At 33.6% G+C, this 11,983-nt stretch overlaps 1 protein-coding gene across 1 annotated transcript; it reads left to right on the top strand.

Moving 5' to 3' along the window:
* Positions 1 to 10,690: 10,690 nt before the first annotated feature.
* LOC131070026 (uncharacterized) lies at positions 10,691 to 11,156 on the top strand. Its single transcript, XM_058005577.1, has one exon. The coding sequence runs from the start codon at positions 10,763 to 10,765 to the stop codon at positions 11,060 to 11,062; it is 300 nt and encodes a 99-aa protein (XP_057861560.1). The 5' UTR covers positions 10,691 to 10,762; the 3' UTR covers positions 11,063 to 11,156.
* The last annotated feature ends 827 nt before the right edge of the window (positions 11,157 to 11,983 follow it).

Below are 11,983 nucleotides of genomic sequence, written 5' to 3'. Positions count from 1 at the left end.
TATTGTCTTGCCTGTACACGAACAATATGAGTTGCTTCTAGTGTTGATATCCAAGGTAGGACTGCAAAAGTTATGAATATGCCTCATCCTTGTAAGTTTTTTTATTACTTGTTAGTAATGAATATGCCTCATCCTTGTAATTTTTTTTATTACTTGTAAGTCATGAATATTTCTCTTTAGTTGATTAAAATTAAATGAAAATTTTTAATGAATACATAAAACTATATAAATATGCAGGTGCACCATGGTTGAGATGGTCCAACTCCCTAGTCTCACTCTACGACTAAGCTCATGCCATATATAAATCAAAGACATCTCAAATACATCGTCAGTGGAAAGCTGCAAAATGCCATTTTCATACATAAGGAAGACATACACAATTGGGCACAATCACCAAGAGAACGGTAAAAAGTGTGTTTGAGATTGTATCATGGATGCAAAAAATCTCTTGATTAATCCTTGACTCATGACTTCTCATGTTATTTGTTGCACTTCTTCACTATTTTGGACTGAGTTTCAACTATGTATTTGCCTTGACTTATGACTGTACCTAGCTTTGTCCTATCTTTGTAAGCTTCCTCTTTGAATTGGAAGGGGCATGAGAGACTGGAAAGTCTATGATTGAATAGAGAAGCCCTTGATGATGCTCTCCCTATTCCAAACTATGTCGAGGCTTGATACAAAAAGTTTCAATTGGAAAGTTAAATGAATTGTAACCTCTGAACCTTTATCTCTTCCCTCAAAAATGAAACTTGCCATTTGAATCCCTTTCTCATATTGATTATCTTAATAATATTTGTTGAATTTTTTTTATCGTTAAAATATTACCTTCCTTTTAGATAAATTAGTTAGATTATTATTGTGTTGAAGAACATTTAGTTAGTTTTCTCCTTCAACTGAAGTAGTTATGTTTTATTTTGAAATGCTCAATTATTTATCTTAATATAGATCACAATTTATTTTCTTTAAGTATAGAATTAATGGAATATTACATATGGTATCAGAGCAACCAAGTTCGACATTGAACCTCAGGCTTTCCACCTATAAACAAAACTATATACATATGCACGTGCACCATGGTTGAGATAATATGCAGGCGCACTATATACAAACCTATATTCACAACTAAATTTATTATTCAAATCCACAATATGAAACATAGAGTTTTATTGGAAGAACACAAGTAACCTTATCTCCTTTAGATAATATCACAAGCAACTGCCTACAGTAAGATGCAATAATCCATAGCATATACACAAAGGAAAGATGACTGATTATATTATGTATGTTCACAAAATGGTACAATAGTAAGCCTGAGTCTATATTCTACTTCTTCTCCAATGATCCTTATTGTTACAAAAGTTCCCTCATTTATATGAGGGTATACATTGTCACCAAGCATCATGGCTTTTCAGCACATAACTATTAATTAGCACTTTTGTTAACAAACTGGAAGATAAACAAGTTCAGCATTCCTATGTGTTGAATGTACTTATCATCTTTATACATTAGAATGTCATTGTTTAGTGTCCTCATGTCGCTTTCTGTCTGGAAATGATTGGAGAGAATATAGTTAACACAAAGTGACAATTCTTTGTCTCGATCCAACTCTGCTACTGCTCGATTCTTCTCATCACTGAACTCTTGTTTCCACTGTTCCAACGATACTAACTCACCATTGTTGTAAAAAGAGGGCACCCTAGGTGTATTCCCATCATTCAGCCTCTGAAGCTCTTTCCTTAATTGATTTTCCAATTCATCATGGGACTTCAAGTAAGCCTCAGCTTCAATTTTCTCACCTAGATTCATCAGACTATTGTCATTCATCATGCCTTCCAACCGAGATCTGAGCCTTTCATGCTCTTTCAAATCTTTGACTATTCCAGTGTATGTCTTCCAATAGATTTCTGCAACCCGCACCATACTTTTGAATCTATGCTCAACGACCATGAGAACTAACTTATCCATCTTTTATTGTTCCTTTTTTTCTTACCGAGATGTCTTTTCAGCCCTATTCCTCCAATACATAGTGTCTGTCATGGCATCCATGGCATCTCTGTCAACACCGTATGTCATCCCTATTTGACTGGTACCTGTATCAATCTGAAGCAATCTTGCTTGCAGCCTCTATTTTTCTTCATCAGTTTCTCATATAGGCTTTTTTATGTAGAATTCTCTCGGACCAGAAACTCTATCTGATCTTGGTTTAGTTTAGTGACATCCAAATTTAGTTTGGTGCTTGTTCTAGGGTTAGTCTTTCCAACCTATTGCACCATCAAATGTCCAAAAGCTTCTTCTGTATCAACCAATATAGGTCTTTTATCTTTGGGATAGATAGCCCACTATATAAGAGCCTTTTGATCTGGATCATATCCTGGTCCTCTAAAGAGTTTATCAATCTCTTTTGGCATCATTTGCTTACTTGGGTCTTGTTTCTTGAGGAATCCATCAAACAACAAGGCAGAGTTCATGTCCCATCTAGAGTATAATAGCACACCAGCTTCCTTAAGCAATTGTCTTCCCTTCTCAGGTGTCATTTCTCTCATCACAAGATCCATCTCCTCTTGTAACTTTTGAAGCTACTGCTCTTCTTCACTATTTCTCATGTTATTCCTAATTTTAGATCCTTTATGTTGATAGAGGAATGCAGTGAACTCCTTTGAAGTAATGATGTCACTATCAACAATGAAATCTCCATGCTCCAGGAATCTAATGTCAGCCACTTCTCAGACATTCAGTTGTCCTATTGCCAAGTCTATCGGTGTATCCTCTGCATAACCAAGGGGTAATCCTCTCGAGGAGTGAGTGGAACGATGCCAGATGTGGAAGTAGGAGACATATGAGCCAAAGGCTCTGTATTCCTAATAGTATCAATGTAATCCCTAAAAACATGAGGTGGGACTCCCTCAAGTATTTCCAATTCATGCTCCATAAGTTTTTTGGCCAACTCCAAGGGGTCTTCAATCTTTTGTAGCATGTTCCCATCCATTTTCCTTCTAAAAAGCTTCAATTATCCTGATTCTACAATTCTAGAGCTGCAACTGACAGGAGGGATTCTGAGATCTGCAAAGTGTTGTTCTGTCAAATAAATCATAAATAACTAACAAATAAATCATTCAACAATAAATCAAAATAAATAAATTATTAAACAATATATCAAAATAAATCAATCTCAACAATAACTAATTAAATAATTAAATTAATAAAATAAATCAAAATAATAAATAAATACATATACAATAAATAACGAATACATAATAATTAAATCAATCTCAATAAATTAAATGCAATTATCACAATAAATAACTGTGAATAAATTAAATAATCTATTGGAGTTGAGGAAAAATCAACTCTAGAGCTCCCAAAGATCACCTGCATGCAAACTTGTCACCGAAGGAGAGAAGCAAATCAGCTATAGAGGCCATAATTCAAAGATCCAAAAAAGAGGAGTCATATTGATTGTGAAACAAGAATGCAATTCAATAAATATAGTTGTTATGAAATTATAAAGAGATAATCCTTATAAAATGATACTCAAAACCTTAAAGGAGAAAACCCTAAAGAATTATAAGATTCCCAAGTTTAGCTTAAGCATAGAGTATAATAGACTAATAATTAAATAAATAATTATTAGCTAATAAAATATTACTCTAACACCCCCCCTTAAGATGAACTTAGGGAGTAGCTAAAAAAAACTATGGACTAAAAAAACATGTAAAAAAAGCATGAAAGCAACAATGAGTCTTGACAACTATGCTGAAGGACTAAGAAGCCTCCAAACAAGAGTGTTCTAGAAGATAGGAATAGAAAAAAGAGAATGAAAAGCACCACTAAAGCATGAAATAGCTACAAACATGAAACACCAAATCCTGAAGAGATGATGAATCAAACCAAGGAAGCATTAGAAAAATAGGACACACCTTCTCATAATGCTGAAAAGGGAGAGGGATAGGTACACTGAAAAGAACATCCAACAAGGACTGCACGACGAAGAACTAGGAACATCGAAGGTGTAGAGAAAGTACATAGTGTCGTGGAAGGAACACCCACTTGCCACACACATCATGAGGCTAATGTCATGGAAGGAACACTCACATGACAAAGGTAGATGGAAAACAAAGACAAACATCAACCCCCCCATAGCAGTTTATAAGTGGTGCATGTATAATAAGGCACTAGATGTGCAAGATCCCAAGTATACAATGCATGATGGGACATTATCTTAGTGTGTTTGCATAAATAAAATGCTACAATGATCAGAAGAGACAGAGGAATGGAAACCGAAACAATAGCCAAAGATGAGGTCCATCCTACTCAAAGAAAGTGATCCTAGGACCTAAAACATCCAAGGTATTCACTAGAGTGCTGAAAAGAAAACAACTAAATAAAATATACCTGGAGAATAATCTGCAAACAAAACTCATATGAATGGAAAGAGCACAAAACAATCTTTCCAATGATATATAGTTTTCGAAAAATGGAGTTTGGATGCTCAAGTTATGTATCTCGAAGTGCAAAAAGGAACCTGTGGCTTTGACAGAAAAAAATGTCATCAAAAAAGAAAAATAAAAAAGTTCAAACCTCCTGATTTAGATACAGCTTAGAAAGAGCTTTTCGGCGATATAAGGTTTCTGAAAAAACATCTTTGTATGACCAAGTTATGGCCAAAAGAAAAAAAACCCTCTTGTAGGACATAAAGAGGGTAAATTTTTTTTATTTTTTTGATGAAATTTTTTTGGAGCATTTGCAGCTACATTCATACGAACTTTTATGCCTTGTAAATCGTGCAAATATAAAAGCATGCCTCTGTCACCAAAAATAGGCAAATTATATATCAAAATTTATGGAATCAACCTTGTGAATCCAATTGTGAGGTCGTTTTGGAACCAAAATCTCCGCTACCCCCAGAAATTTAAAAAAACAACAACTGCACAAACCCCTGAATACACAGATCTGAAGAAGAAGGCCCAAAATCTCTCATGAAGAGAATGGGGGTATGCAAATCTGGAGCTCTAATAACATATTGGAGTTGAGGAAAAATCAACTCTACAGCTCCCAAAGATCACTTGCATGCAAACCTGTCACAGAAGGAGAAGCGAAAACACTATGGAGGCCAGAATCTAGAGATCCAGAAAAGAGGGGTCATATTGATTGTGCAACAAGAATGCAATTCAATAATTATAGTTGTTATGAAATTACAAAGAGATAATCCTTATAAAAGGATACTCAAAACTCTAAAGGAGAAAACCCTAAAGAATTATAATATTTCTCAATTTAGCTTAATCATAAAGTATAATAGACTAATAATTAAATAAATATTTATTAGCTAATAAAAGATTGCTCTAACATAATCAAATAAATCACCAATACTCATATTATAGGATAGATTAATTCAAACTCAATAAATTACATTATTCATAATTTAAATTAAATATAAGTCATAGACTCACATATTCAGCAACTCGAGAAAGGGAAATACCAATGCAAGAATCTACCACTGATTGGTGTTGTGGCACAACCTAACAAGATGAAGAACTGATCGTAGACTGAGTGAAAGAAACCCATGCCATCTCCAACAACTTTCCATTGGGATAGGACACACTTAAACCTTTGAGACTAGGCAGAGTTGATGTCTAGTACCTGGACTCCTGCAATCACCACTAAACATATATACAACATATATATCTATCATAATAAACAGGAAAGTGAAAAGAGAAGTGCAACACCATATCATGCTCGTGATGAGTGATAAGGCATTGTCCCTTTCATGAAGACAATCACACAATATAACATCAAAGCATCACATAAACCATAATCATGAAATAGGGTTAGTACAATAGTAACATCATAAATCATATATTCCACATATGAATATAGATATCATATAAATCACCAAACATCATGACTCATATCAAATAACATAAGTCCACATAGAGTAACTAGCATCATCAGTACCATCTAAGATGGCAATAGAATCATAAGTAGCCATCCAAGCATCAACCATAAGCCTAAATAAGTCTATCAATGCATAAGTCAAAATGCAACCTAAAAAAAATGCTTTAAAAAATTATCTTTAGATAGTGGATCTATAAAATCTGACCAGAAGTTTATAATTTTTGAGCCAATTAGATTCAATAAAAATGATTTTTTTATAATTTTTGAACTTAAAAATCATGCATCTAAACTTTAAAAAACTAGAATTCTTATCGGTGGAGAAGCAATTCTTATTGGTGGAGAAGCAATTGAATGATTTAAAAGAAAATTGCAAGATGAATATTGACAAAAAAGATCTAAAAAAATGAAGGAAAAACTCAATTGGTAGAGTGAAAAGTAATGAATTTGTAAAATGGAATCATTTTATGATTGCAACTAGCATTACAAAAGGTAAAAATAATTCCAAAAATTTGGTTTCCATTGAGACAAAAGTTTCTTCCCTAAAATGGAAGCATAAGTAACAAAAATATGTATTGAGTAGGGAAGCTCACAAACATGATGAAAGAACACCATTATAAATATTTTGAGATTTGAAGATTTTTTTTTTGTAAATACCTTAAATTTTATATGGAATAAATGTTTCGAATCTAGGGAGAATGAAACAAATGGTTTTTTTAGGGAGCATCACAAATACAAGGTTGGTTTCCATTCAAAGATATAAGCATCCTTTAGTAGTTATGTGATCAAAACAGTTCTGGGCAAGGATTTCCTAATGGCAAACAATAGAGATTGAGTTAACACAAACATCTCATCAATGTTTATGGCTTTAGTGCTAAAAAAGGGACTAAACAAGGAAATGGCTAGGAATCCATTTTTAAATCTCAATTTTTGGGTGACATGGAAGATATACTGAGGATTTGTGAGAATTTTTGGATTCCTCTACGCAAGGATTTTGACAAAAAGGGAGAGGATATCCAAAAATTGCTAATCATTCCTCTCAATGATGAAATAGATTATCAGGAGTATAGGGAGAAAGTAGTGAGGAAACTAAATTTCCTTCTAACATTGGAAAATGTGGTGGTGAATCGAGAGCTAAATTGGATAGAAAAGTTAATGGAGATGGAAGGTCTGGAGCTACAAAGTCATAGAAGCAATGCAAAATTAGAAGGACTTGTGGAAAATGAAGAAATGGAAGACAATATTAAAGGTTAGAGAAGTTAGCAATGCCCCCATGTTTTGAGTTTTTTGGCATAATCTCCTATATGTTTTAGTAGGTAAACAAGTTAGATAGAAAAGGAAGTTGGATATAGATTTACATGGTAAGTATTATTAGATGGTGAAAGATGTCTTTAAATTTATATTCTTATGAACTATAAGCGTAAGTAGGCATTTTGTGTAATAGATTAAGGTTTTTTGAGAGAATTTAAAATTATAGTAATCATATGTGATATTTGGATAATATCAGCAAGGAAAATTTATCTTAGAGGGGACTGACCCTAACCAATAATTTATATATTAATGAAGGGGGCTGACCCTAACCAAAAATTTATATATTAATGAAGGGGGCTGACCCTAACCAATAATTTAATGATTAAAATGAAATAAAATTTGAAGTATTATTATAATGTCAAATGAAAGAGGATAAAGAACATAACTTTTGGAACAACAATGAGGAGATATAATATCAATGCCATCATATGAGAAATAAAAATATTATTAGTGTACTTTCTATATAAAATATGTACCTATTAGATCATTCTTTGATAGTCAAAATTGAGCTTTTTGATGTCAACCTCACTCTTTATAAAAATGTTTTAATATAGAGAACTACCCTATGTTGTAAAATTCAACTAATTGATTGATAGATAAGAACTTGTAGTATTGAATAATATCTTAATAAGATTGTTCAATAATCTATGTAGTTGATTCAATACTAACTAATGTGTAGGAACTTGCAGTATATATATATATATATATATATATATATATATATTGTGTGTGTGTGTGTGTAGAGAGAGTGAGAGAAACAGAAAGAGAGAGGAGGGGGCACAAGTGGAATATGAAAGAGCCTAGGGAGGTAACATGTTTTGGATACTTCTTGTCAAGAAGAGAGAGCCAAGGATTACCTCTTAGGGTTTCTATTCCTTTGTTGTAAATGAGGAGTAGAAGTGATGCAAAGTACAGATTTGAATGATCAGCCTAGAATAAAGGTATACACAAGCAACCCTAATCTAAAAATCTAGAACTTAAACTAACTGATGTGCAACTAAAAAATATAGATTAGGTTGTGTGTTTAGAGGTGCAGCTATGCCAGAAATCTGAGTTAAGCTGTGTGGGACAGGGGTGCCACGCCCCTGTCTTGATTTTGCAAACAGGAAGTTGTAACTAACATAATTGAATCTGAAGGTTCTGAACTATTGCTCTACTAAAATCCACCTGACATTGGGAGGACCAAGGTGCCACGCCCCTATGCCAGTGAATTTTTCTCAAATTTGATCCTCGGGACTATGCCTGTATGCTCTGTCGGACCTATAATTTGCAGTGACGATCAAATCATGTACCCGCTCCTGTCGCTGAAAATAGGGTTTTGGGTGGATATATGACCTTTCACCTTAGTCAAACTCCTATTTTGGTGATTTGTACCTTAACAAATAGCCGATTTGTAGAGTAAAATAGTGTGTGCAAGACCCTAAAATGATGAATGCAAATAATCTAGAGTAACCCTATGCTTTAAGGAGTAAACCATAGATGTTTGTAATTGACAAAGTAAATGCTCTAAATCAATGATGCTAAATGATCTAAATCATAAATTTAAATTTGCAAATTTATTTAAAGAAGCTCATACAAAGACATGGAACCAACATGAAATCATACCCAACCTGAAGGGAGGGATACAAGCCAATCTTCAGTCGGTGATCTCCTATTGCTTTCCTACATCTTCAAAATCCTCCAATTGATGAAATAATGCTTGATAAATGCTTGATAGATGTTGTTGAATGTTGTTGAACACTCCAAAAGATGTTCTCTTTTACTACATAGAAGGCTCCTTGTAATCACTAGTTGTTAGCTAAAAAATTTCAGGCCTCCAAATGAAGAAAGGGAGCTCTTATGTATGAAACACTAGATCTTAATTTCATCTTTAGGCTGACCTAGGATTTGAATTTTATGCCAATTTCTTGGGGTTAAGCATTATAATATCATAGAATTATGCTCCCAAAATTTCCAAAAAAATATCAAGGACCGTGCGTAACTTACACACGGTCTAACCAAATTTTCACCAAATTTTCAAGGTCGTTAGATATGATAATATTAGTAGAATCCCAAAGTTACAACTGATTTTGAGATGTTTTAACATGCAAAATCGGGTCTTAAAGGTCGAAATAAGACGTAATTAGGGTTTACGATTTGATGATTTATTGGAGGATTAAAATAAAAGGGGCACACTTAAAGTAAAAGGGACTAACTTTATAATGTATGAAGTGATGAAATATGAATTTAGATTTAATTAAATTAATTAATTAAATGCTTAAAGGGAATTAGAAATGCAAGATGCAAAACACACTAAGGCAGGTGCTAAACCAATCATGGAATTGTACCACCCTAGCAAGGGTGTACAATTTACGACATTACACCTCCCACTTTGCCTTTGTAGTTAGAATTTTTATATTTTAATTGGAGTAGTGGTGCAACTTTATTCATATCTATAGTGCGCTAGTGCATTGTGAAATCACGTACATGAGACAAGATATATGTTTAACAAAATTAGATATAATGACTACTAATATACTTCCTTTATAAAAGAATGAAGACAGAAATGAAAATTATATTTGAATGCTAAAATTGCAATAGAAGTTGATGATCCTCCATTTGTGCTTTATCCCAGAATCATCTCAACAAAATTGAAATCGGAGAAATATTTGTAACCAGTGCAGCTACCAACCAACCCCCTAGGCGTGGGACAATTTTCCATCTCAATCACTACTCTCTCGCCCAACTAGCAAATGACTCCATCCCACTCTCTTTATCATCTCGCCCAACTAACAGATGACTTAATCCCACTCTCTATCATATTGACAAACCGAGAATGAAGTGTCGTAACGAATAATCTCGCATACTATATCATTCATAAATAATTATTTTGAAACTTTATTCATGTACTACATAAAGCATACCCATTGCACACTAAGGTGCAATTGCTAGCATTATAAAAGAAATTGATAAAACTCAATTAATGGTAACCAATGTGCCTTATACCCTAGATGATATGAACTAAATCGAAATCTAGAGCTGAAGTACACCGCAATTTTCCAACTAAATTACTCCTCTCTAGCTAGACTGGCGGGTGACTGAATTCCACTCTCTTTGCGATGACGGATGACTCAATCCCACACTCAGTCCCTTCTCATAAATGCCCCGGCGGAACAGATGGTGGAGTTTCCAAGTGCCGTAACACAAACGATATCATTCATAAATAATTATTTTGATATATGTTACACTCTGTTCAGTGTTTTTAACAGGTGGATCAATTCCTGGGCATAACGCACGCACTATCAGTTTGAACGTTTCCCACTCAAAATTTAAGAGGGAAATCTAAATCTAGTCAATGAATATTTTAACAATAACGTACGTCATATACGGACTGTTTTACACGCACTATGAGTTTGAACGCCTCTCGCTCAAAATTTAACCATCATTTGAACTATTCATAATGTGGTCTCTATAAATATAGCTGGATTTCCATTCTCCTTCTGTGTCTTCGTCTTCATCTTCATCTTCATCTGCTGAGTTGTTTGGTGTTTTTCCATTTACCTTCATCTAAGCAGTGAGTATGGGGAAATCTATGGTCATCACGCTCATACTTGTTGTCTCCCTCAGTTTATTTAATTTCCATGTCTCCTCCGCTAAGCGTACCATTCTGATTGGAGACCGTCGAATGTTACCTAGTTGTACAGACTGCCACAGATATACTTCTGATCCTACTTGCTGCCATTTGCCACATCATCCTAATTTGTCACCACTCATGGAGGAAGTGGAGCATTCCTCACCACAGCAAAAATCAGTGGAGAAGCATTTCTCACCAGATGAGAAATCAGTAGAGCGTTTATCAGCAGATGAAAAAACGGCTTAAAAGAAAAAGCCTAAAATAAGGCAGCCAATCTGTTTTGATGGTATAATGGAATAAGTATAGATAAATAAATAAAGCTTATAATTATTTTTATGGAGTTTTGGAGTTTTATACATAGAGCGACTTTTTTCCAATATTAATTTTTAAATATATGTTCTCTCTAATTTTTAGATTTTTTCTTAATATAAATTATAATTCTAGTTTTTTATTTTTATAATGAGTATTGTCTTATAGATATTTGGACTAATAAAGTTGAACAGCATTCATAAATAATGATTATAAATTATTATTCATACCTTTGTTTACAAATAATTATTCTTGGACTGCGGCCTTAGCTTGTCCAGTCGTGGATCGCAACTTAAGGCGTGGGTATGCTCCCCGTGGTCTTGAATTCGAGTCCCCGGTTGTGTTAACTCTGTTCATGTTGGTACCTTGTGAGCGGGTCGCTTCAGTGAGGACACCTCTAGATTCCACAATAGTGAATATAAAAAAAAAAAAAATTATTCTTAACATAAATTTCAATCCTATCTTTTATTTATACAACCAATATTAAATTAGAGGTATTTAAAATAATAAAGTTGAATGACATTAATATTCAATACATATAAATTATTATTCATGTTTTTGTTTTTAGTTAATTATTCTTCACAAATTTATAAAATCTTATATAAAATCTTGTTTAAAGCTAAATAAAATTATGACCATGACAACCTTACAAAGAGGGTTTTGAATGTAAAAGATACCAAATTTCATTCTATGTGTGGTATTGATATAAAAAATGAGACAAACCAAGACCACTCTTACAGGTGTTGCGTTATCTATACCATGTGTAACTAGAATTGCTTAGTCCTGCCATCCATGCAAACCAATACAGAAACAATTGTAGTTATAGTCAATGGTTGAAATGGACGGTTCAATTATATT

The sequence above is a fragment of the Cryptomeria japonica genome, chromosome 3, assembly GCF_030272615.1.
Source record: "Cryptomeria japonica chromosome 3, Sugi_1.0, whole genome shotgun sequence".
In the NCBI taxonomy this organism is placed as follows: Eukaryota; Viridiplantae; Streptophyta; class Pinopsida; order Cupressales; family Cupressaceae; genus Cryptomeria; species Cryptomeria japonica.
The sequence above is the reverse complement of the archived record's forward strand: the minus strand, read 5'-3'. Positions and strand labels throughout refer to the sequence as shown.